This window comes from Hippopotamus amphibius, chromosome 9, assembly GCF_030028045.1.
Source record: "Hippopotamus amphibius kiboko isolate mHipAmp2 chromosome 9, mHipAmp2.hap2, whole genome shotgun sequence".
In the NCBI taxonomy this organism is placed as follows: domain Eukaryota; kingdom Metazoa; phylum Chordata; class Mammalia; order Artiodactyla; family Hippopotamidae; genus Hippopotamus; species Hippopotamus amphibius.
This window is the reverse complement of record NC_080194.1, coordinates 112,261-137,552: the sequence shown is the minus strand read 5'-3', so window position 1 is coordinate 137,552 and position 25,292 is coordinate 112,261. Positions and strand designations below refer to the sequence as shown.

General features: G+C 38.7%; 1 protein-coding gene across 1 annotated transcript; it reads right to left on the bottom strand.

The window, feature by feature from the left end:
• Positions 1-17,214: 17,214 nt before the first annotated feature.
• LOC130829182 (olfactory receptor 4A15-like) lies at positions 17,215-18,132 on the bottom strand. Its single transcript, XM_057695441.1, has one exon. The coding sequence runs from the start codon at positions 18,130-18,132 to the stop codon at positions 17,215-17,217; it is 918 nt and encodes a 305-aa protein (XP_057551424.1).
• Between the last annotated feature and the right edge of the window lie 7,160 nt (positions 18,133-25,292).

Here is a 25,292-nt window from a genome sequence, read left to right as displayed (position 1 = left end):
GAATTAATAATAATTCTGTTTCCTTGGGGTCTCAGCTGTATTTGTCCTTGTACACGCCTTGAACCTCAGGCCACGTTCACCTCCCCAAGAGGCCCTCTTCTGCCACTGGGTTGGACTCTGGACCTGCTGTGGGTCCTATGGGGTCCACTTAGGCTCTGATGTAGCCCAATTCCTGTGTGTGCTTGCTCCCAAGTCCACAGCTGCCAGAGTTAGGTCTTTTTCATTTGTGGGAGCATCATTGTCTATTCAGATATTCCAAAGAAATAGGGTCTACCTAGCTGATCCTGGGGATTTAGTCTGCAGCATGTATATCTAATGGAAAGATTTTAGAACCTCTTCCTTAGTTCCCCTGTCCCTGGTGTTCGGGTTTGGTTTTGTCCTTGCTTCTGCATGTGGTCTTGGTCTAACCACCAGAGTCTGGTCCTGAGGCTGTCTTGGAGTTCGTTGGGTCTGCCTCAGTGAAGGTTTCCTTTATTGTTCATCTGCAGATGTAGGTGTGTGGGGAGAGAGAGGCTTTGATAGTGGCTCCTCTCCCTGTGTGTGACTCAACAGTAGCACCCTGCTTGGGTCACAGGAGCCCCAGGGGTGACACAGAATGAGCAGGTATGCCAGTGGCTGTGGGTATAGGAAATCTGGCCTTAGTGTGGTTCTTTACCAGTGCCTGGCACAAGGCACCTGATGGGAGCCCTCAGAGGCTTTTTGTATTATTCTGTGACCAGCAGAGCTTCCTTTATTGTTTGTCTATAGGCTCCAGTGTGTGGGGAGAGAGAGGGTACACTAGTGGCTCCTTCCCCTGGGTGTGAGTGAGCCATAGCGCCCCGCCTGGGTCGCAGGATACCTGGTTTTTCTGGCTCTTGGCCTTAGGCACATCAGGCTAGCCCCATCAAGAGGCTTTTTCTATCACTTGTTGACTGAGGCCCTGAGGGGGCCTCCCTTTGTTCCTTGCAGGTGTTGAGAGAGAGGCTACAACAGTGGCTCCTCCCCCGGCTTGTGAGTCAGCAGTAGCACCCCGCTACCATGGCTGCCCAGCTTTCCGTGGTAGGCGTTCTCTGCTGTGGATTTCTTCCCTCCTGTCCCCTCAGTCTGTCTCCCCACAGCCAACAATGTTTCTCACCCTGAACCAGTTCTCCAGTTCCCATGTCCCAGCTCCCAGACCCCTTGTACAGCTGTGAACCCATATCTCTGTCCAGGACTTGCAGAGCTGTGGTGCAGACCCTCTGTATTTCTCACTCTTTCCCGTCTGCCACAGATCAGCCACTTCACCCTCTCTGGACAATCCCAAATGCCCCCCTTCTGACCCAATCAAAATCCCCATTGGAGAGGGGGTTTCCCCATCAGATAAGGGAGATTTCCCTGAATTTGGCCATCTCTTCTCTGTTTCAGCTCCCCCCACCCCAGGGTGTAGGACCCGTCCCTTTCCTTTCTTCTCCTCTTTCTTCATTTTATTTGTTTGTTTGTTTTCCTCTGTCCTACCCCATTATGTCAGGATCTTTGCAGTCCTTTCTGGCATCCAAGTTCTCCTGCTAGTGTGCAGCTGGTTTTCTGTGGGAATTATTGCATCTTTTGATGTATTCCTGATGCATCTGTGCAGAGAGATACATTCCACATCCTTCTACTTCACTGCCATCTCCCCCTCCCCAAAGCTTCTTAATGAAATAGAAATAGCACATACAGCAATGTGTTCAGGAGAAGTACATTATATTCATAAATATAACTTTCAGAACGGAATGGAATCTCCAGCAGAGTTTGCCACTTCTGAGTGATATGAAAGCAATTATTCTTTTCTTATAAAGAAACACAAAATATTTTATTTACCAAAGGAAGTTTCCATACTAAGGGAACTTCAATTCACATGGAACTCTGCTGAAATTCCCTCTGCAAGGTAAAACTTGATCAAATAAGACAAAGGGTCCCAGTGGCCAGATGTGTGAGCAGCATATCTACTGGTGCAAGGAGCACTTGGTTCTTACCTTCAGACCAATGTTTGTATATTAACGACACAGTTTGTAGCTAATAGTCTCACCATTTTGTCAGACAAAAAAGCCCTTGATGAAAGATCATGATACCTAGTGATAGAGAATGCTCTCATGGAAGGCTTCAGGGTATTTAGAAGGAAGATTAAAGTGGGCCATGTGGATTCCCAAAAGGACCAGGTTTTGATTCAAAGTAACAGAATGCCTTTGATCAAGACTTTGGGTTAGCCACTTCGATATATGAAATGCATGACACATAAGATGGATAGAACAGCAACATATTCCACTAAGTCAGCCAAAGTCACTAATGTGATAGAGGCTAATGTGCTATACCAATAACAGAAAAGCTATTTAAAATAGCCTTGAGGTGGATTTGCTAGGGCCAAGGATCTCCACATATCTTGTAGTGAAGTTACAAAAGGCCAATAGCTGTTTAAGATGGATGTTAGGTCATGAAATAGACTTAAAATTTGTTTTTAACTATTTATTTATTTATTTATTTGTTTTTGGCTGCATTGGGTCTTTGTTGCTGCACGCAGGCTTTCTCTAGTTGTGGCGAGCAGGGGCTACTCTTCCCTGCAGTGCACGGGCTTCTCATTGCTGTAGCTTCTCTTGTGTAGCATGGGTTCTAGGTACACAGGCTTCAGGAGTTGCAGCATGCAGGTGCAGTAGTTGTGGCTCACAGGCTTAGCTGCTCCATGGCATGTGGGATCTTCCCAGACCAGAGATTGAACCTGTGTTCCCTGCATTGGCAGGCGGATTCTTAACCACTGTGCCACCAGGGAAGTCCCTTGAAATAGACTTTAAATTCCACTTCATCTTCACTTAACCTGTGATCCAAATCAACAATTAAAAGCTGTCAAGCTATTCATACAGTACATGGTGCACCAATTTATTCTCCCACATTACATCTTGTCGAAACATTGCACAGATTACCCCATGCCCAGGGACACAAGTAGGGTCAGAAGTGCATCACAGGAAAAAGTTCTACACCCCACAATACAAGTAATAGGGAAGGAGCACACAAATGGGTGAAAAATCTTAAAAAAAGGCCCTGTTATTCTTTCTCCATGAGATGATCTTGACTGTAGAGAATAAAACTCAATTGTTTTTCTCATATGTGACATTAAGTCAGTTGATGTTAGGAAAAGCCTCTCATTCCCTTTTTTACTCGAGTGGGAGAACTTGACTGAAGTTTATTTATAGCTCTACCTGAGGATTATGTTATTGTAGTTACATTCAGCTTCTGCTGACCAGGTTGAACCAAAACTTGGAACTATAAAGAAAGTGGAAATGAAAAGGGATAAAGAAGAAGAAGGAGCAGTTTCATTGGAAAAGGAATGTCTAAAACTCTTATATATAGTCTGTATACCTGCAATGGAGATATTAATCCTGAGAAATGGACCTTCCTGGGTTTCACTGGAATATCTGATGCATTTAATAAGTCACTCTAATTCTGTAGAAACTGAGCTCCAAACTCTTTTACCATTTCCCTGAACTGAGACTATGCTGAATAATCTGCTCTCTTTTTAGGACTTTCAGTATGGATTGCTGTTGTTGTTGAGCTGAATGTAGTCACAATCTGCCCATATGCAACTCGATAATCAGCTAAGTTATTTCAGGGATGGGAAAAGTCATAGCCAGGAAACACACATTACAAGAGTGCAAAAATAGGTTATGTTTGGCTGAAGAAAAAAATATCATATGGAAATCAAATACAGAAAATTATGAAGAATATGGAAATCCTATGTGTGTATTAAATATGGATATTTTCTTTCATTTTTAAAACGTTTGTTAAACTAATCACTTAATGGAAAATTAACATATTCAGAGGTTTATAACGTGTGGCAGTAAAATATACAAAGGCAGTGAGATTACTTGAAATTATAAGTTGATAAGAGTTTTAATTCCTATTGAGAGACTGAATCCTACCAACAGCCATATATACAAGGAAGTGGATCCTTCCTCAGCTGAGCCTTCATGTGAGACTGCAGCCCCAGCCAGCATCCTGGTTACAACCTCATGTGGGAGCCTATGTGGGAGCAACCAGCTCAGTTGTGCCCAGTTTGCTGACCCACAGAATCTGTGAGATCATAAGTGTGTGTGTGTTTTTTATTTTTTTTTGGAAGTCACTTGATTTTGTGTACATTTTTTTTAAGATTTTTTTTTGATGTGGGCCATTTTTGAAGTCTTTATTGAATTTGTTACAATATTGCTTCTGTTTTAGGTTTGATTTTTTGGCTCTGTGGCATGTAGGATCTTAACTCCCCTACTAGGGATTGAACCTGCATCCCCTGCACTTGAAGGTGAAGTGTTAACCACTGGACCTCCAGGAAAGTCCCTAGATTTTGTGTAATTTGTCATGCAGAAGAAGACAGATATCTATAAAATCTTCCAAATGTTTGTAAACAACAATAAATATTTAAAGTACCCATGAACCAAAGAAAAAGATGGTAATATAGCACATATTTATATCTAGACCACAAAAACATAACAAAATGAGTGGGATGCAACCACCACAGTATTTAAAAGAAAATATAAAGATTTAAATGTGTATATTGAAAATAAAGGTTTAAAGCCAGCTATTTAAACTTTTAACTTAAAAAGGTAAACCTGAGGAGTAAATTAAAGCCAAATTAAAAGAAAGAGCATAATAAAAATAAGATAAAAAGTCAACAAAATGGAATCATAAAATAGAGAAAATCAAACAGCCAAAAATTGATACTATTATAATAAAATTTAGAAAACTCTAGCAAGGGTGATAAAAAGTGAGAAAAAACAATTTTCTAGTACCCAAAATAAGAGCAAATAAATATCAGATAGATCTCTTATACTTTAAAAAAATAATAAAAATGGGTTTTTATAAATAGCATTATTCCAGTGTGATGACCAGATAAAATGGATAAAAATAAGGAAAAAGCACAATTGTCTAAAAATGACTCAAGAAGAAGTTGAAAGGCTAAATAATCCTATCTCCACAGAAACTATCCATTTTTGTAAACAACATAATTATGACATAGAAAATCCTAGGAAATCTGTATGCAGAGAATATGAGAATTAATAACTGTACATAGGAAGTTTGTAGGACTGTAAACCCAAGTAAAATATGAAGTTACATTTCTATATTATGTACATATTACCATCTATATATATTATATATCTATATATATATATTACCATCAATAACAATTGGAATATAAAAACAATTTAAACTTCTTGCACAATAGCATCAGAAAATGTAAATACTTAGGAAATTATGAGAAAGATCCCTGCAGTAAAGTACAAATCTTTTCAGAAGTAATATCTTAGAGTTCCCTGGTGGCCTAGTGATTATGATTCCAGATTTTCAGTGCTGTGGCCTGGGTTCAATCCCTGGTTGGGAAACTGAGATCCTGCAAGCCATATGTCATGGCAAGAAAAAAAAAAAAGAAAGGAAGGAAGGAAGAAAATGTTAAAACATCAAAATAAATAGATATGCATCATGTTCAGGAAATAGAAAATCAAATATTGTTCAGATGTCATTTATTGTAAAGTTATCTATAGATCTATAGATCTATCTAGTCCTGGAGAAGTTTGGCAATACCAACACCTATCATAAAGAGGAAAATAGAAAATATACTTAAATGAAGAGGTAGATTGGATCAAGATTTGCAAGTATAGTGTTGAAAGTCTCAGCTTTTTCTTTTAGCAGTATATGTTATGAGAAAGAATGGGTAAAGTGAGATGAGTTTCAAGAAGAATTCAGGAGAAACACAAAGGAGCTAGGACTGAATGATTCCAAATATAGAACTATTTTGCATTCTCAGCCTTTCCCTGGAGCAAAACTCAAAGTGAAAAATGGCATCAAAATAAATATGACCTCAATGTTGCAGATGTAGGACTCTTTGCTAAGACTTCAGAAAGATTTAAGTTTTCTCTCATAAAACCTTTAAACAAAACTATTCCTAAGAATATTAAGGGTATTATCCCACTAGACTTTTAGCCCAAACCTGACAAGGCCAAGTCTCAAAGATATTTATTTGTGTGGCTCTGGTGTAATTGATTAAACTCCAATTAAAAAATAGAAAGTCTACAAATTTTTTCAGAGGACTTCACCAAAGGAAACACCAGAGCCATTGTGAACGGGAATGTCTGTTTCAGTTATATGGTGCACCACCCCCCCCAAAAAAAAATTGCATGTAAGGGAGATGGAAGAAATGGCATGTCTCTAGTTCAGATACATTTATTTATTTTTATTTTTTTTTGCCTCCTTTTTAAAAAATTATTTATCTATTTATTTATTTATTATTTTTTGGTGGGTACACCAAGTTCAATCATCAGTTTTTATACACATATCCGCGTATTCCCTCCCTCCCTTGACTCCCCCCCACCCTCCCTCGAGTCCCTGCCACCCTCCCCCTCCCAGTCCTCTAAGGCATCTTCCATCCTCGAGTTGAACTCCCTCTGTTACACAACAACTTCCCACTGGCGATCTATTTTACAGTTGGTACTATATATATGTCTGTGCTACTCTCTCGCTTCGTCTCAGCTTCCCCTTCACCCCCTGCCCCCTCCCAAACCTCGAGTTCTCCAGTCCATTCTCTGCATCTGCGTCCTTGTTCTTGTCACTGAGTTCATCAGTACCAGTTTTAGATTCTGTATAAGTGAGTTAGCATACAATATTTGTCTTTCTCTTTCTGACTTACTTCACTCTGTATGACAGACTCTAGGTCTACCCACCTCATTACATATAGCTCCATCTCATCCCTTTTTATAGCTGAGTAATATTCCATTGTGTATATATGCCACATCTTTATCCATTCATTTGTTGATGGGCATTTCGGTTGTTTCCATGTCCTGGCTATTGTAAATAGTGCTGCAATAAACATTAGGGTACATGTTTCTTTTGGGATTATGATTCTCTTTGGGTATATGCCCAGGAGTGGGATTACTGGATCATATGGTAGTTCTATTTGTAGTTTTTTAAGGAACCTCCAAATTGTTTTCCATAGTGGCTGTACCAACTTACATTCCCACCAACAGTGCAGGAGAGTTCCCTTTTCTCCACACCCTCTCCAACATATGTTGTTTCCAGATTTTATGATGATGGCCATTCTGATTGGTGTGAGGTGATACCTCACTGTGGCTTTGACTTGCATTTCTCTGATGATGAGTGATGTTGAGCATCTTTTCATGTGTTTGTTGGCCATCTGTATGTCTTCTTTGGAGAAATGTCTATTTAGGTCTTCCTCCCATTTGTGGATTGGGTTACTTGTTTTTTTGGTATTAAGCTTCATGAGCTGTTTGTATATTTTGGAGGTTAATCCTTTGTCTGTTGTTTCATAGGCAACTATTTTTTCCCATTCTGAGGGTTGCCTTTTAGCCTTGTTTATGGTTTCTTTCTCTGTGCAAAAGCTTTTAAGTTTCATGAGGTCCCATTTGTTTATTCTTGATTTTATTTCCATGATTCTAGGAGGTGGGTCAAAAAGGATATTGCTTTGATGTATGTCATAGAGTGTTCTGCATATGTTTTCCTTTAGGAGTTTTATAGTGTCTGGCCTTACATGTAGGTCTTTAATCCATTTGGAGTTTATTTTTGTGTATGGTGTTAGGAAGTGTTCTAATTTCATTCTTTTACATGTAGCTCTCCAATTTTACCAGTACCACTTATTGAAGAGGCTGTCTTATTTCCATTGTATATTCGTGCCTCCTATGTCAAAGATAAGGTGCCCATATGTGTTTGGGCTTACTTCTGAGTTCTCTATTCTATTCCATTGATCATCCTTTCTATTTTTGTGCCAGTACCATACTGTCTTGATCACTATGGCCTTGTAGTATAGTTTGAAGTCAGGAAGCCTGATTCCACCAACTCCATTTTTCCTTCTCAGGACTGCTTTGGCTATTCGGGGTCTTTTGCGTTTCCATACGAATCATAAGATTTCTTGCTCTAGTTCTGTGAAAAATGCCATTGGTAATTTGATGGAGATTGCATTGAATCTGTAAATTGCTTTGGGTAGTACAGTCATTTTCACGATGTTGATTCTTCCAATCCAGGAACATGGTATGTCCCTCCATCTGTTTGTGTCGTCTTTGATTTCTTTCATCAGTGTCTTAAAGTTTTCTGCATACAGATTTTTGCCTCCTTAGGCAGGTTTATTCCTAGGTATTTTATTCTTATTGTTGCAATGGTGAATGGGAGAGTTTCCTTAATTTCTCTTTCTGCTCTTCCGTTGTTAGTGTATAGGAATGCAAGAGATTTCTGTGCATTAATTTTGTATCCTGCTACTTTACTAAACTCATCAATGAGTGCTAGCAGTTTTCTGGTTGAGGCTTTAGTGTTTTCTATACATAATATCATGTCATCTGCAAAGAGGGACAATTTTACTTCTTCTTTTCCAATTTGGAATCCTTTTATTTCTTTTTCTTCTCTGATTGCTGTGGCTAAAACTTCCAAAACTATGTTGAATAATAATGGTGAAAGTGGACACCGTTGTCTTGTTCCTGTTCTTAGAGGGAATTAATTCAGTTTTTCCCCATTGAGAACGATGTTGGCTTTTGGTTTCTCATATATGGCTTTTATTATGTTGAGGTAATTTCCTTCTATGCCCATTCTCTGGAGAGCTTTTATCATAAATGGATGTTGAACTTTGTCAAAAGCTTTTTCTGCATCTATTGAAATGACCATATGGTTTTTATCCTTCAATTTGTTGATATGATGTATCACGTTGATTGATCTGCGTATATTGAAGAATCCTTGCATCCCAGGGATAAACCCCACTTGATCATGGTGTATGATTTTTTTAATGTGCTGTTGCAGTCTGTTAGCTAGTATTTTGTTGAGGATTTTTGCATCTATATTCATCAGGGATATTGGCTTGTAATTTTCTTTTTTTGTGAGATCTTTGCCTGGTTTTGGTATCAGGGTGATGGTGGCCTCATAGAATGAGTTTGGGAGTGTTCCGCCTTCTGCAATATTTTGGAAGAGTTTGAGAAGGATAGGTGTTAACTCTTCTCGAAATGTTTGATAGAATTCGCCTGTGAATCCATCTGGTCCTGGGCTTTTGTGTGTTGGGAGATTTTTAATCACTGCCTCAATTTCCGTACTTGTGATTGGTCTGTTCATAGTTTCTATTTCTTCCTGGTTCAGTCTTGGAAGATTGTACTTTTCTAAGAATATATCCATTTCTTCCAGGTTACCCAATTTATTGGCATATAGTTGCTTGTAGTAGTCTCTCATGATGTTTTGTATTTCTGAGGTGTCTGTTGTTACTTCTCCTTTTTCATTTCTAATTGTGTTGATTTGCATCTTCTCCCTTTTTTTCTTGATGAGTCTGGCTAATGGTTTATCAATTTTGTTAATCTTCTCAAAGAACCAGCTTTTAGTTTTATTAATTTTTGCTCTTGCTTCCTTCCTTTCTTTTTCATTTATTTCTGCTCTGATCTTTATGATTTCCTTCCTTCTGCTCACTTTGGGGTTTCTTTGTTCTTCTTTCTCTAGTTGTTTGAGGTGTAAGGTTAGGTTGTTTATTCGATCATTTTCTTGTTTCTTAAGGTAGGACTGTATTGCTATAAACTTCCCTCTTAGAACTGCTTTTGCTGCATCCCATAGGTTTTGGGTTCTAGTGTTTTCATTGTTGTTTGTTTCTAGATATTTTTTGATTTCCTCTTTGATTTCTGTAGTGATTCCTTGGTTGTTTAAGAGTGAATTGTTTAGCCTCCATGTGTTTGTATTTTTTTGCAGTTTTTTTTCCTGTAATTGATATCTAGTCTCATGGCGTTGTGGTCTGAGAAGATGCTTGATATGATTTCAATTTTCTTGAATTTGCTGAGGTTTGATTTGTGCCCCAAGATGTGATCTATCCTGAAAAATGTTCCCTGTGCACTTGAGAAGAAAGTGTATTCTGTCGTTTTTGGATGGAATGTCCTATAAATATCAATTAAATCGAGATGGTCTAATGTGTCATTTAAAGCTTGTGTGTCTTTATTTTCTGCTTGGATGATCTGCCTATTGATGTAAGTGGGGTGTTCAAGTCTCCCACTATTATTGTGTTACTGTCGATGTCCCCTTTTATAGCTGTTAGCATTTGCCTTATGTATTGAGGTGCTCCTATGTTGGGGGCATAGATATTTACTATTGTGATATGTTCTTCTTGAATGGATCCCTTGATCATTATGTAGTGTCCTTCTTTGTCTCTTTTAATAGTCTTTACTTTCAAGTCTAATTTGTCTGATATGAGTATCACTACTCCAGCTTTCTTTTGACTTCCATTTGCATGGAATATCTTTTTCCATCCCCTTACTTTCAGTCTATATGTATCCCTTGGTCTGAAGTGGGTTTCTTGTAGGCAGCATATAGAAGGGTCTTGTTTTTGTATCCATTCAGCCAGTCTGTGTCTTTTGGTTGGAGCATTTAATCCATTTACATATAAGGTGATTATTGACATGTGTGTTCCAATTACCATTTTCTGAATTGTTTTGGGTTTGTATTTGTAGGTGTTTTCCTTTTCTTGTGTTTCCTACTTAGAGAAGTTCCTTAAGCAATTGTTGTAAGGCTGCTTTGGTGGTGCTGAATTCTCTTAACTTTTGCTTGTCTGGAAAGCTTTTGATTTCTCCCTAGAATCTGAATGAGATTCTTGCTGGGTAGAGTATTCTTGGCTGTAGGTTTCTCTCTTTCAGGACTTTCAGTATATCCTGCCATTCCCTTCTGGCCTGCAGAGTTTCTGTAGACAGGTCAGCTGTTATCTTTATGGGTTTTCCCTTATATGTTATTTGTTGCTTTTCTCTTGCTGCTTTTAATATTTTTTCTTTGTGTTTAATTGTCATTAGTTTGATTAATATGTGCCTTGGTGTATTTCTCCTTGGGTTTATTCCGTATGGGACTCTCTGTGCTTCTTGGACTTGGTGAATTATTTCCTTTCCCATGTTGGGGAAGTTTTCCACTAGAACCTCTTCAAATATTTTCTCAGACCCTTTCTTGTTTTCTTCTTCTTCTGGGATGCCTATAATTCGAATGTTGGTACGTTTAATGTTATCACTGAGGTCTCTGAGACTGTCTTCTATTCTTTTTATTCTTTTATCTTTTTCCTGCTCTGTGGCAGTTATTTCCCCCATTCTATCTTCCAACTCACTTATTTGTTCTTCTGCCTTAGTCATTCTGCTGGTTATAGCATCTAGAGTATTTTTAAATTCAGTTATTTTGTTATCCATTGCTGTTTGTTTTTCTGAGTTCTTATGAACTGTTTCTTGTACTTTCTCTATTTTGTTATTGAGATTTTGTATCATTTTTACTGTCATTACTCTGAATTCTTTTTCAGGCATTTTTCCTATTTCCTCCTCATTTATTGGGTCTTGTGGATTTTTTTCCTGCTCCTTTGCCTGCATGGTGTTTCTTTGCTTCCTCATTGTTGTCCAGACTTCTGGGGTTGCTTGTCCTGGCAATAGAGGTGTTTATAGAAGACTGTCCAAGCCTCAGACTAATGTCCAAGTGTTGGATTAAACAAATACTAAGCCTAGGAAACACACACATGTATAAGACACACAATTACTGAATCCATTAGGACATAAAGCTCTGGAAAGACCTGACAGAACCCCAGCATGTTATCAGATATTCAAAGAGAAACCCAACAGAAATTGACAACTGAAACAGAACAAAATCAGAGACAAAAGCAAAAGCAAACAAACAAACAACACCTTACACATAAAAACACTAATCCAGGGAGATTTTGTAAGCTAGGATCAAATATAGAAAAGAGCTAGAGTACCACCAGACAGAATGGCGATTCTCAGAATGAAATTAGACACTTGTACTAAGAACTAAGATAAAGACAAAAACCTAATATTAAATACCAAGACAGTGCGTCATCTGGAGAATAGAGCAAGGAGTCTGAGCAGATTGACAGTGTTGCTTATAAGTATGTTAATATAAAATAAACTAAAAATGGATGGAAGAAAGGGGAACAGAAGAGCGTAGTGTGATTGGAAATATGCAAATAAAAAGAAAGGAATAGAAATGTACAAAAGATAGGGATGAAAGGAAAGTATGAGAGATATATTGTCCGTACTACTAAAAACTTAGCTAGAAATAGAAGTATATAAAAAGGCAAAAAAATAAAAAGAGAATAAAAAATATCATTAAAAAATTATGTTATAAAACTTGTAGATCCCTTAGGACTAAGATCATAATTAATAAAGGAAAAAAAAATCCAGAACTGATTCCAAAATGGACCAGTTCAATAGGATTGATACTAATATTTCTGTTTCCTTAGAGTCTCAGCTGTAAGTGTCCTTCTCCTCGCCTTGGGTTTTTTTTGCATTATTCTTTGGCCAGCAGAGGTTCCTTTATTGTTCATCTGTAAGCGTCTGTGTGTGGGGAGGGAGAGGGTACAATAGTGGCTCCTTCTCCTGGGAGTGAGTGAGCAGTGGCGCACTGTTGTTTCAGTCGGGCTTGGAGGTGCCTGTTGCAGAAGGACGCCGGTGGCTCAGGTGTAAACAGAAAGTCTCAGAGATGGGCCTCTCTCGGGTTTTTTTTTTTTTTTTTCTCAGCAGCCTCTATGCTGCCAGTGTTCCAAGGGGTTTTAATCCAGCCCCTCCCGAGTGCCTGAGGGTGCTTGTTATCCCTGAGTGCCTTAGGTGGCCCACAGGCGTCTCTCCACTGCCTGTTGCAGAGGCGCCAAAAGAGAGAGAGAGGATATGCGCGTGGCTCCTCCCCTCCGCCCAAGAGCCCGCAGACTCCAACCGCCATCATGGCCGGGCAGCTCTCAGGGGTGGGCACTCCTCACTGCAGACCTCTTCCCTCCTGTCCTCTCAGTCCGTCACCTTACTGGCAACAATGTTTCTTACCCTGAACCAGCTCTCTGGTTCCCACGCTCCCGCTCCTGGACCCTCTATTCAGCTGTGGATCGACGTCTTGGTCCGGGAACGCTGAGCTGTGGGGTGGACCCTCCATGTGTTTCTCACTCCCTCCCGTCTGTCATGGCTCCGCCGCTTCACCCTCTTTGAGCCATCCTAGATGCCTCCCTACCGGTGATGTTGGGCTCCTTGCGGTCCTTTCTGGTGTCCGAAGCCGTCTGCTGGTGTTCAGCTGGTTCTCTGTGGGAATTATTGTGTCCTTCGGTGCATTCGCAATGCATCCAAGGCCAAGTCAACATTTATTTTTTAATTCATAAAATCAATTTTATTTATTTTATGCTTTTTCCAGCTTTGTGGAGATACATTGTCATATAACAGTGTGTAAGTTTAAGATGATTTCACACACACACACGTAGTGAAAAGATCACCACAAAAATGTTAGTTAACACATCCATCACCTTTCATCATTACAATATGTGTTTGAGGGGTGAGAACGTTTAAGATCTACTCTCTTAGCAACTTTCAGTATATGATACAATATTAACGCTGGTCACCACACTGTCCGTAAGATTGCCAGAACTTGCTATCTCATAACTGGAAGTACGCACTGTTTGAACAAAAGTTCCCAATTTACCTCATCCTCAGCCCTCCCAGTAATCCATATCCTACTCTCTCCTTCTGAGTTTTGTTTTAAACTCCATACATGCGTGAACCCATGTAGTATTGTATATGTATTTTTTTAAATTTCTGTTTGTTTCACTTAACAGCATGCTCTTCATGTTGTCACAAATGGTAGGCTTCCTTATTTTATATGTCTGAATAATATTCCAATAGATAGATAATAGAAAGATAGAGGATAGATAGATAAATAGATAGATAGTTAGATAGATAGATATTTCCCTACCACAGACAAAAATAAATTTTAGATGGGTTAATAAAGTGCGTTTTAAAATTTTATTTTTTGAAGTGTAGTTGATTTACAGTGTTATATTAATTTCTGCTGTACAGAAGAGTGATTCAGTTACATGTATACACACACATTCTTTTGCATGTTCTTTTCCATGATGGTTTGTCACAGGGTATGGAACACAGTTCCCTGTGCTCTCCAGCAAGACCTTGCTGTCCATACATTACACATATAATAGTTTCCATCTGCTAATCCCAAGTGCCACTCCATTCCTCCCCCCAGCCTCCCCCTTGGAAACCACAGACGTGTTCTCTGTGTCTGTGTGTCTGTTTCTGTTTTGTAGATAAATTTATTTGAGTCATATTTTAGATTCACTGTATGAATGATATCATATGTTATTTGTCTTTCTCTTTCTGACTTCCCTTAGTATGATAATCTCTAGGTTCATCCATGTTTCTGTACATGGCATTATTTCATTCTTTTTCATGGCACTGTAGAATTCCATTGTGTTAAAAAAGAAAAAGAGGTTAAAATTTGTAAAATTTTTGGCAGGAAAGGGAATTTTTCAAAGGTGATGGTGATAGAAGAAATAAATAATCAAAAGAATATTAAAATAACATCTTTATATAAAAACACTCATAATTTAACATAAATAACAAATAAATAATTGTAGAAAATTGTAGAGAACCACAGCGGACACAGAGTACAATGACTTGGAGTAACAATCCTGAGAGCGCATGACCGGCTACATGGCTGCAGGCAGTTCTGAAAGCAGAACTAGTCTCAAGGAAAACCAATTGAGATAAAGCAGTCATATAGCCCGAAGGCTCTGGGCTCCAGCTCCGAGTTATACATTAACCATCTCCCCTAGTAGTCATAAAAAACAAGGTGTTCTGCTTTTTTTCTCTAATTGAAGTATATGCCTTGTGATGTCCATTATCATGACTTATAATCCAGAATGCTAGAACGCTCATGATCTTTCTCAACAAATACGCTATGGGAATCAGAGCTCGGGACCCTTGACTGGCTTGGTCTTGAGTCCCCTGACCCCATGCTTTCCTGTACTCTTGTGTGAATTTTCTTAATTCCGCTGTGCCACTCACATTCAGGTTCATTTGTGTGGATGAGATCTCCACAGAAAATGTCAAAGGAGAGTAATATTTGTAAATATATTTAATGTGGAAAGCGTTAATTAAAACTTACCAGCAAAAATTCTCACTCCAATAGATCAAGAATACAAGTAATTGACAAACTCTTTAGAGTGAATTCTATGTCCCAGACATTGTGCAAGGATCAGAGAACACAGACAGTTAAGGCACTGTTCCTGGGACTTCCCTGGTGGTGCAATGGTTAAGAACCCACCTGCCAATGCGGGGGAATGGGTTCCATCCTTGGTCTGGTAACATCCCACATGCCACGGAGCAACTAAGCCCATGTGCCACAACTACTAAGCCCACGTGCGTGCCACACTGAGGCACACGTGCCTGGAGGCCGAGCTCCACCACAAGAGAAGCCACCACAATGAGAAGCCTGTGCACAGCAACAAAGAGTAGCTCCTGCTCACCACAACTAGAGAAAGCTCACACACAGCAATGAAAATCCAACACAGCCAAAAATAAATAAATAAAATTGTATATATATATATAAAAAAAGACACTGTCCCTGACTCCACAGAGCTCATAGACCAAGGGACATAGACAATTAACAAAGATTTTTATCTTATCATTTGAAATAACTACACAAATTTGAAAATTAACTAATTTCTGTCTTGGTCCATTTAAACTGCTCTTACAGAATACCATAGACTAGATGGGTTAAATAATAAATATTTATTTTTCACAGGTTTGGTGACTAGAAAATCCAAGATTAAAGTGCTGAACGATTGCTTATCTGGTGTGGTACCCACCCTAGTTCATAGACAGTCATCTTTTTCCTGTATCCTCACATGGCAGCAACGTCAAGTGAGTTCTCTGAAGTATTGTTACAAACGCATTCATCCCATTCATCAGGATGCAACTTTCATGACATAATTGTTTCCCAAAGGGCCCCCTCCAAATACCACTGCATTAGAAAGGATTTAACTTACGATTTTGGAGAGGGACACAAACTTTCAGTCTATAGCAACATCCAGAAGTGGAGCAGTAAATTACATAAGATCTGATAAACCCAAATGCTTGTTATTATTTGGTGAATAGTATAGTGTTTGAGAAGACCTTGATATGATATAAGAAATCTCCACGTCATAGGGATAAAAATCATCAGAATATGAGGTTTTGCCTACAGTGTGATTCACTAAAGACCCCAACACCCCACAGGCTTACCCCCATGAATCCAGACAAAATACGGGAGGCCTACAAATAAGCTTCTTTGACCACGTCCTTCCGACCATATTAGAGGCAGATCATATGTGTTTCAAGCGTGATTCAGAGAGAGAGGGAATTTTATCAATGATGTCTCTGTCAAATAAAACCATATATTCTGGCTTCTTTATTACCTAGTAACCTATATTACATTAATGAGAGATAAGAATGGCATATAGTGTCACCATCTTTCTTAACAATGATATCACCCAAAATATCTGGTCTCAAGCTCCCCAGTGCATATTTGAAGCTCATGGGCCATGGACTGTGCTAAATTTACCCATGATGGGCAGAGCCTGCGTCGCTATAGAAGGCTACGAAACACTGTAGGCAAGAAAGGAGATGGAAATATTGCAAAGTAGCAGAGGTCTTACCAGATATTCCAAACTATCGGAGAAGATGAGTGAGTCATTTTTATGAAAATATAACTCCAAAAAAGCTGGTAAACTTGTGGTGATGATATGATCACCCAACTGGGATAGTAGGTATGATTTGGTTATTTTTCTGCATATACACCTTGTTCAACCAGATTATTTTTATAAGATAGCCTGCTAATGATGACTATTACAACTCTGAAACAGTCGCCTTCAACCTTAACATGCTAAGCAACATAAAGAAAACAATACATGTATAGTATCTTGCAGACAGACATGACGTATGCTTCAAATATTAATGTGGGTTGTCTCCGTGTGAGAGGAGTGAACCAAGACTTTGTGTCATATTTCTATACTATTTTTTTGATATTTGTAATGAGCCCTATTCATTCTGAAAACAGATTATATTATTTAAGAGAGAAACATGGGAAAGTATTCCACTAATTAAATAAATTTACATGCAGTATTAACTATAGCTTAACTCATTGTATAGAACATAAATCTGTAGTCTCAATAAAGACATTTCATTTTGTGGACCTTTTTAATCGTGCAAATTTTAAAAATTATTTTAAACAAAACATAGACTTTGAACTAGGACATTACGAAAATCTTAAAAGTACAATTGATCATTGGAATTATTCACATAATAAAACTTTTCATCATGCCAAAGTTATAAACCTGAGGAGACATTCACTACAGTTAAATAATCACACATGGCTTTCCTGGGAAGAACAATTCTTTAGGGAAAATAGGTGATACCTTTTCCTGCTGCCTCATTTTCTTTTTCTGGTCCAGAGCTTTTTCATGGCATTTTGCATCTCTCCATTCCTTAGAGTATAGATTAGAGGGTTCAACATAGGGGTGATAATGGTGTAAAACACGGCCAAGTATTTATCAATGGGTAAGGCGGAAGGAGGTCTCACATACAGAAAAACACAGGGCACGAAGAAGAGGACCACCACGGTGATGTGGGAGCCGCAGGTGGATAAGGCTTTGCGCCTCCCTCCCTGACTAAGATGCTTCAGGGAGTGCAGAATCACCCCATAGGAGGTGAGTAAGAGCATGAAGAGGACCACACAGATTGCCCCATCATTGGCCAACACTGTGAGGGCAATAATGTAGGTGTCAGTGCAGGCAAGTTTTAACAAGGGGTACATGTCACACATGAAGTGGTCAATGACATTGGGGCCACAGAAGGGAAGGTTGTAAACAAAGAGAGGATGAAGGACAGCATGTAAAAACCCACCAGCCCAGGCCAGCAGCATCAGCAGAACACACACTCGCCGATTCATGATTGTCACATAATGCAAGGGTTTGCAGATGGCCATGTAGCGGTCATACGCCATGACCACCAGGAGTAAAATCTCAGCACCACCAAATAAGTGCTCCATAAATAGCTGGGTCATACACGCTCGGAAGGAAATGGTTTTCTTCTCACAAAGGAAGTTTTTAATCATATTTGGAATGAAGGTAGTAGAATAAACAGCATCCAGAAATGATAAGAAGCCAAGAAAGAAGTACGCGGGGGCATCCAGGGCTGGGCTGAGCACCACAGTCAGGACCGTGAGCAGGTTGCCCACCAGCGTCATGATGTAGATGAGCAAGAACACGACAGATAATATTTTCTGACCCTGGAGGCTCTGAGTGAGCCCCACGAGGACAAACTCAGTTACATTGTCCCTTTGTTCCATAAAGTCTTCTCTTTGTCTTATTTCAGAGTTCAGGAAAAAATTACCTTAAAATATAGTTATTACTAAGGACTTCCTGAAACCTTATGATAATATGTTCATTCATTCAACAAGTAGGTGGTATGGTTTCTTCTGTTCCAGTAATTTCAGGTATTATAACACAAGGCTGATTAAAACATTGTCCTTATTCCTAACAACTTTATAGACTAATTGGAGAGTCAAATAATTAGAGACATTTTGGGCAAAAGACACATTATTACATAAATGAGTTTTCACAGCTAGGTTTCCATCTAGAAGCTAAGTAAACTGTATGTATAGCTAATATCTTATACAAAAAGAAATACTCATAAAAGTTTAATAAAAACCTAAAGCAAGGTTTACCTCATATTTTCTTTCCAGTTAATGAAGAAGGTGAATTTCTACATTCTATGGATGCAATAATCTTCTTAACCAATCATTGAAATCTCAAATACATATATTTGACAATTTCAATTCTTTTTTAAGGATTTCGGAAACAATGCCACAACACCAATAAACAAAAGTAGTTTGGAGAAAGATTTACATGTTAGAGGATACACACAGAGGTATCTCTAAATAGACAAAGACCTCTAAGCAAATAACCAATAAAATATAAAAATAAAATATGAAATAATTAAAAATATCAACAAACAATTAAAGGGAGAATACCTCTAAGTGGCCAACGAACATATGAGGATGCTGAAGCTCACCTGTGAACAGAAATGCAGGAATTGAAATAGCGTCTTGCTCACCACAGCATTACCTTAGGGTCTTCAAAGTCACCGAATCAAGGTCTACAGAGGCTACCTCATCATGTTTTAACAGATTAACAGGCTAGTTTAGAGAATATATACGTTGAACTTATGATCAGATTTACAAATATCTGTTCATGAAAATGTCCCCAAACATTTACACTTGAAATTAGTTTCTAAGAATGTCTTCAAGAAGGTAAATTTATTGCAGATCATTAGAATATGAAAATATCCAAAAAGAGTATTATAGAATAGAATCAATCTTCATATATTTCAGTAATCACAAAGGATTCCTAACATGGCTGATTATGAAAATCACTATGGAGAACTCATAGAAGATTGAATTCTCACACAGCCAGTGTACTCTTGCGAAATGGAATGCCTGGTTCAGAATTCTGTGTCTAAATACACTCACTGGGTTACTTGCATAAGGAGAAAGCCGGTCAATACACGTTCTGGGCTCTGCTACCTTCTCCCTTGTCCTTCATGCACTGATGCCGTCTCTGGGAACACAGAGAATAAGATACCTGCAGTATCACTGCACCTTGACCTGCTTCCACGTGACAAACTCTTGCTTGCAGGAAAGCTAATTCATCTTGGTCATCAGAAAAATGTTACTCTTCAAATTGTGGGGATTATCAAAATGAATATGAGTATCCTGTTATCTAAAGAACTGTGAATCTTGATTGTGAACAGAAACTCAAAACATTCATTGTTGCACTATTTGCCCTGATAACAAACAAATGTTAAATCAACATTTTGATTGGAGAGAGAAAACTCCAAATTATTTAAGAATTGTTTACCTTAAAAAAAAGTTTGCTGCTTGTGTTCATACCAACGAAAGTGAAATAGTGAAATAGCATTTGCAGCATTTTGATTCTCAATCTGTTACACGGTCGTGTCTTTGTACAGCATTGTTGAACTGTGGTTTTCCTGAAGGATGTAGAATAATTCCATATGCGTACTTTATTATGTTTTGAGTCCATCATTTCAGTTGGAGAAGCAGTCTGTCATGTGGTTACGGCTACAGATGAATTCTCCCTGAGGTGAGGACTCAGGGCCACAAACACCGTGTGTGCACTTAACTGCATCACACGCTACTGCGTCATTCACCCGTGCAGCTGCGCAGGTGGTTTCCATCTAATTGAATTCACTGGGACCTTAGTTGTGATTTTGAGGGTAGACTCTTTATCTCCAGAGACGCCACCAGGATAATCACCCTGTGGAACAGGACTTACAGAACCCTGTCCTCTGGGGGAAAACCATAAAAATAAATTGAGGTCATATCACCAAAAGGGAAAAACCCATTCTGGGAATAAATAAAATAAGAAAAATCTTTCTTGTTTAAATCATGACCTTCAAAATAGGCAAATCTGTTTACGTTTAAGCCTTGTCTTTGAAGATGATATCTGAACTGATTTCCAAAAATAATGAATGATCATTTCAGAACAAGTCATTTAAAGTTTACCTCAAAAGCAGATAAAGGTTGTCATAATTTTGGACAGACAGGTCAATAGAATCCGTGTTAGTATCAAAGTGGGGAAATTGAAAACATCTGTGGGACTATTCCACTCATCTGAGAGTGCTCACAGGGCATTCACCGAAGTAGATAATACCCTAGGCCGGGACGCAAGCTGCAGCACATTTTTAAGGACTTAAATCATAAAGCATATATATAAAGTAGTTCAACTAGACATCTGAAACAAAAATACATTTTCTAATTATTTACAAATTTAGCAACTAAATCCTAAAATTACCTGTGAACATTTTCAGCTATATTTTCAGCAGAAAGATAATGATGCACATGTATTTAAAAGAAATATGAAAGGTATCTATGAAATATGTATATACACATATACATAAAGGTGTAAATATAATATAATATAATATAACATCATAAAGCCTAATACAATACAATATGTGTAAATTAACTGGATGCCGCTAAATAAGTGCTAGAGAGTAATTTATAGCTTTAAATGCAAATATTATAAAACAATAAATATTTTAAGGAATGAACTACGCTTCTGTCTCAAGATGCTAGAAAAGGAAAATTAAAGTCAGAGAGCGCTGTAGTATGGAAAGAGTATTGAGAAGACAGACTTCATTGAAAGAGTGATTGATTGAAAATAACAAATATATTTAAAAGCAGGAATTGGTTCCTTGAATGTTAAATAAATTGATTCGTTTCTAGATTCTACAGATTGTAAAACGATAATTCAGTGATACGGTAAATGAATTTACGGCAGTATATTTGCCATCTAAAAGAAAATGGACCACCGCTATGAAAAAGACAACTTTCTAAACACACACGGAAAATTGTTAAAAACTGGAATAACCTAATACCTACATAAATTATTATGTTTAGAATTCTACCTTACCCTCCAGAAGAATTTCATTCCCATGTAGCTGTGTTCAATCAATTGTGTACAACAGTTAATCCAGAAATAGTACCAATCTTGCGGAAACACTTTCACAGAGGGGAGGAAATTAATATACATCCTAATGCATTTTACGCACCCTGCACAACCCTTACACCGGAAGGAAACAAGGGCATCCAAAGGAAAAGAATTAGATTAATATCGCACATTAGCAAAGACACAAAATTCTGAACATGATTCTTGTTTTGAGTATTTGGGATGTTTTCTTTTAGAATTAAAAATTCTTGCTGATCTGGTTTTTGAGGCAGGTGTGGAGCAGCGCGCAGTCTAGGGCTGATGACGGGCCACTACTGACGCAACATCTTTCTGTGGGAACAGCACCCTTCCCGGCGCGGTGTGAGCGCCGCGCAGCTTCCTCTACCCCACCTGGGTGGATTCCCCAGCCTCAGGCAGCTTCTTCGGGTGCAGGCACTGAGGGCGCTCCGAGGAACAGCTGAGAGGGTGCTGCTTGGTTGTCCTGAATTCTCTCTCCCTCTCGCTCCCGCCTCACACCCCCACCACCCGGCCCCCACCCCCACCGGGTCTCCGGGTCTCGCTTTTGCAGCGTTCTAACCTGGAATTCTAGCTGCTTTGGTCTCCTCGGACTCTGAAATTCACCTCCTCAGCTCAATGAGTCTACCCGGATTGTATGAGGTATGCCTCTCCCTACCGCAACATGGAAACTTTTTAAAGGCAGTAAACTGGGAAAATCCTAGATGTCAACTGGTTTCCCAGCTCTCATTTGATCAGTGTCGCTATTTCTCACTAGTGTCTTAAAAATAATTTCATGTTTTTTCTGTTTTGTTTGCTTCTTTTCCAAAACTCTATGTAAGTACTTAGTTTTACTCATAATTCCAAATAGCTGGAAACAGCCAAACTATCTCTTAATTGAGAAAAAGAGTAAGGAATTGTGGAATATCCATAGAATGGAATTCTACTCAGCGGCAAAGTGAATACGCTGCTGACTGGCACACGGACCAGCACAAATCCTATATGCGTGACACTGAGGGCGGAAGCCCTATTCAACAGAGGACGGAGTAGCCATAACCCTACACACAGAAAGCGCACATAATTGCCTCAAGCTCTTGGAACTACTACACTAATATAAGAACGTTTCAGGATGCAAAATCAACTTACAGAAATGAGTTGCATTTACATATAGTAACAACAAACTCCCCTCAAAAAGAAATGTAAACAATTATCTCCTTTACAGTAGCATCAACAAGGACCAAATACATGGGAATACATTTAACCAACAAGGGGAGATTTGTACGCTGAAAACTAGATGACATTGATGAAAGAAGTTAAAGACACAAAGAAAGATACCCCATGTTCATGTATTGGAAGAATAAATATTGTGAAAGTGGCCGCACCACCCAAATCAGTTTGGAAAAGATTAGCAATCAAAGAAAACATGTAAAATGCATGCATAAGTAGTGCGTGGAAAAGGAGTACAAATCATTTGAAACACGTGACTAGATGCGCAAATGGGTGGCATGCCGGCAAGAATGGTGAACGTGAACATTTTAAATACGTAAAACCATTGACTCAATTCTGCTTCTAGGAACACGTAGTGCAAAATTTCAAAAACTTCATTGCAGAATCATTTCACATTGGAAAAGCCTGGGAGAACGTGAAGAAGACAAGACACATCCACTTTACTGCAGATTTATGAAGAAGGTAAGCAGTAGGAGGAAACTAGAAGGAGTTAGATCTGCATAAAGCGGTACGTAGCGATCATCAGGAGGCTAGGCGATAGAATGCAGAATTTAACACTGAAACACAGACACAAACGCGTATGAAACGTGCTTGAGTGTGCAGATGGTTACTTGAAGAATCTTAGGAACAGAGCAGAGTGACTGCATCTGTGAGGACTGAGAGAACAGAGTTTGGGATGGGGAGGAGGTTTATTCTACCCTATTTCATTTTGCATGGATTCTATTTTTAGTATTTATTATTAACCATCATACCTATAATTTTTATTTAAAAAATTAAAAATTACACTCAGATTTCATATGTAAAAGAAATGAAATTGAGTATAAAGGGTACTCTATAATGCACAAAATATTTTAAGTAGTATAGTAAATAAAATGAAGGGAAAAGATAAGAGTCTGACTAAAAGTTAATAAAAAAGAATGAGAAGGTAATAACAGTAAAAGCAGAAATTAATTTGAAATTAGTAACTCTATAAAAATTCATTGACTAATTCATTACATATTGCTTACTGATACTGATTCTCTACTGTAAATGCATCCTACCTTTTTAGGTGCAGTGATAAATCAGACATTATTCAGTTTACATTGTAGCAGGGAATTTTTAGTACTAGAATGAACATATACTTAATTTTTCAATTATAATAATCACTAATCCTTTAAAAAATGGAATGTTTGCATCAAATTTATGAAGACTTTTCCATTCCAAGGAGATTGGCTCTATTGCTGAATTACTAACTTCATGATGGATAATGCACTAATTTTACTTGATCTGCCTTTTTTTCCCCTCCAGAGCTTCTTTATAGCGTTAGTCATTTCAGAATTTCTTAGAATGTAGATCACTGAGTTCAGCATGGGGGTTGAGTGTATAAAACACACTCGATTTGTCAATGGGGAAAGTTTTGGCAGGTCTTGTATTCAAGGATACACAGGGAATCCCTATCTCCCAGTGAATAAATGGATTGCCATTTATACATTACTAATAAGAAAAAAAATCAAACTGTACCCTTCAAGTATATGCAGTATATTGTGTGTCAATTGTAGCTCAATAAAAGTTCTTAAAGAAAATTTAAAAAAAAAAGAATACACAGGGAGCAAAGGAGCAGACGAGCACAGTGACGTGGGAACCGCAGGTCTGGAGGGCTTTCCTCCCCTTCTTCACTCAGGCTCTTCAGAGAGTGCAGGACGACTCCACAGGAGAGGAGTGCCTGCAGAAACCCAATAGTGGAGTTCAGTCCTCCACTGGCCACCACAAGATGCCAACGACATAGGTGTCTGTGCAAATGAGTTTCAGTAAGTGGTACATGTCACATGTAAAGTGATCAGTGACATTGGGGCCCCCAAATGGGAGCCCATAAATAGTGCTAAGTTGAATTACAGAATACAGAATGCCTCCCACACAGGACATTATCAGCAGCACAAAACACACCTTTTGCCTCATGATGACCAAATAATCTAGAGCTTACAGATGGCCTCGTAGTGGTCTTAGGGCATCACCAACAGGAGGAAAACCTCTGATCCACCAAAAAATGCTCTGTAAAGAGCCGGGTCATACAAGATTTAAAGGACTTAGTGTTTTGCCCAGAGATCAAGTCTGAAATCAATTTGCAGGAAATGGAAAAGGCATAAATTAGATCTAAATATGATAAGCTAACAAGAGAAAAGTACATGGGTGAGTTCCGGCTCTTACTGACAGTTACAAGGAAGAGCAGGTTGCCCACCACGGTCAAAATATAAAACAGTGAGAACAAAACTAAAGGACTTTTTGCCCCTTCGGATTCTGTGTGAGGCTTAAGAGGATGAACTGAGTTACTGTTCCTTTGCCCTGACTGTGGTGCTTAGCCCAGCCCTGGATGCCCCGTGTGCGCCTTTCTTGGCTACTTGTCATTCATGGATGCTGTCTATTCTACTACAGTCACCCCAAATACCGTTATAGACCTACTCTATGAGAAAAAATACATTTCCTTCCAAGCATGCATGAGCCAGCTTTTCCCAGGGCACACATTTGGTGGTGCTGAGATCTTACTCCTGGCAGTCATGGCCTATGCCCATGCAGATATTTTTCCAAAGAAGATATGCAAATGGCTTTAGGAACATGAGAAGGTGCTCAGCATCTCTAATCATCAGAGAGATGCAAATCATAACAAAAAAGATCTCACCTCTCACCTGTTAGGATGGCTATGTGAGATCTATAGGAGACAAAAAATTTTGGCGAGGACATAGAGAAAATGGGAATGTACAAGTGTAAGTCAAAAATCATTTGC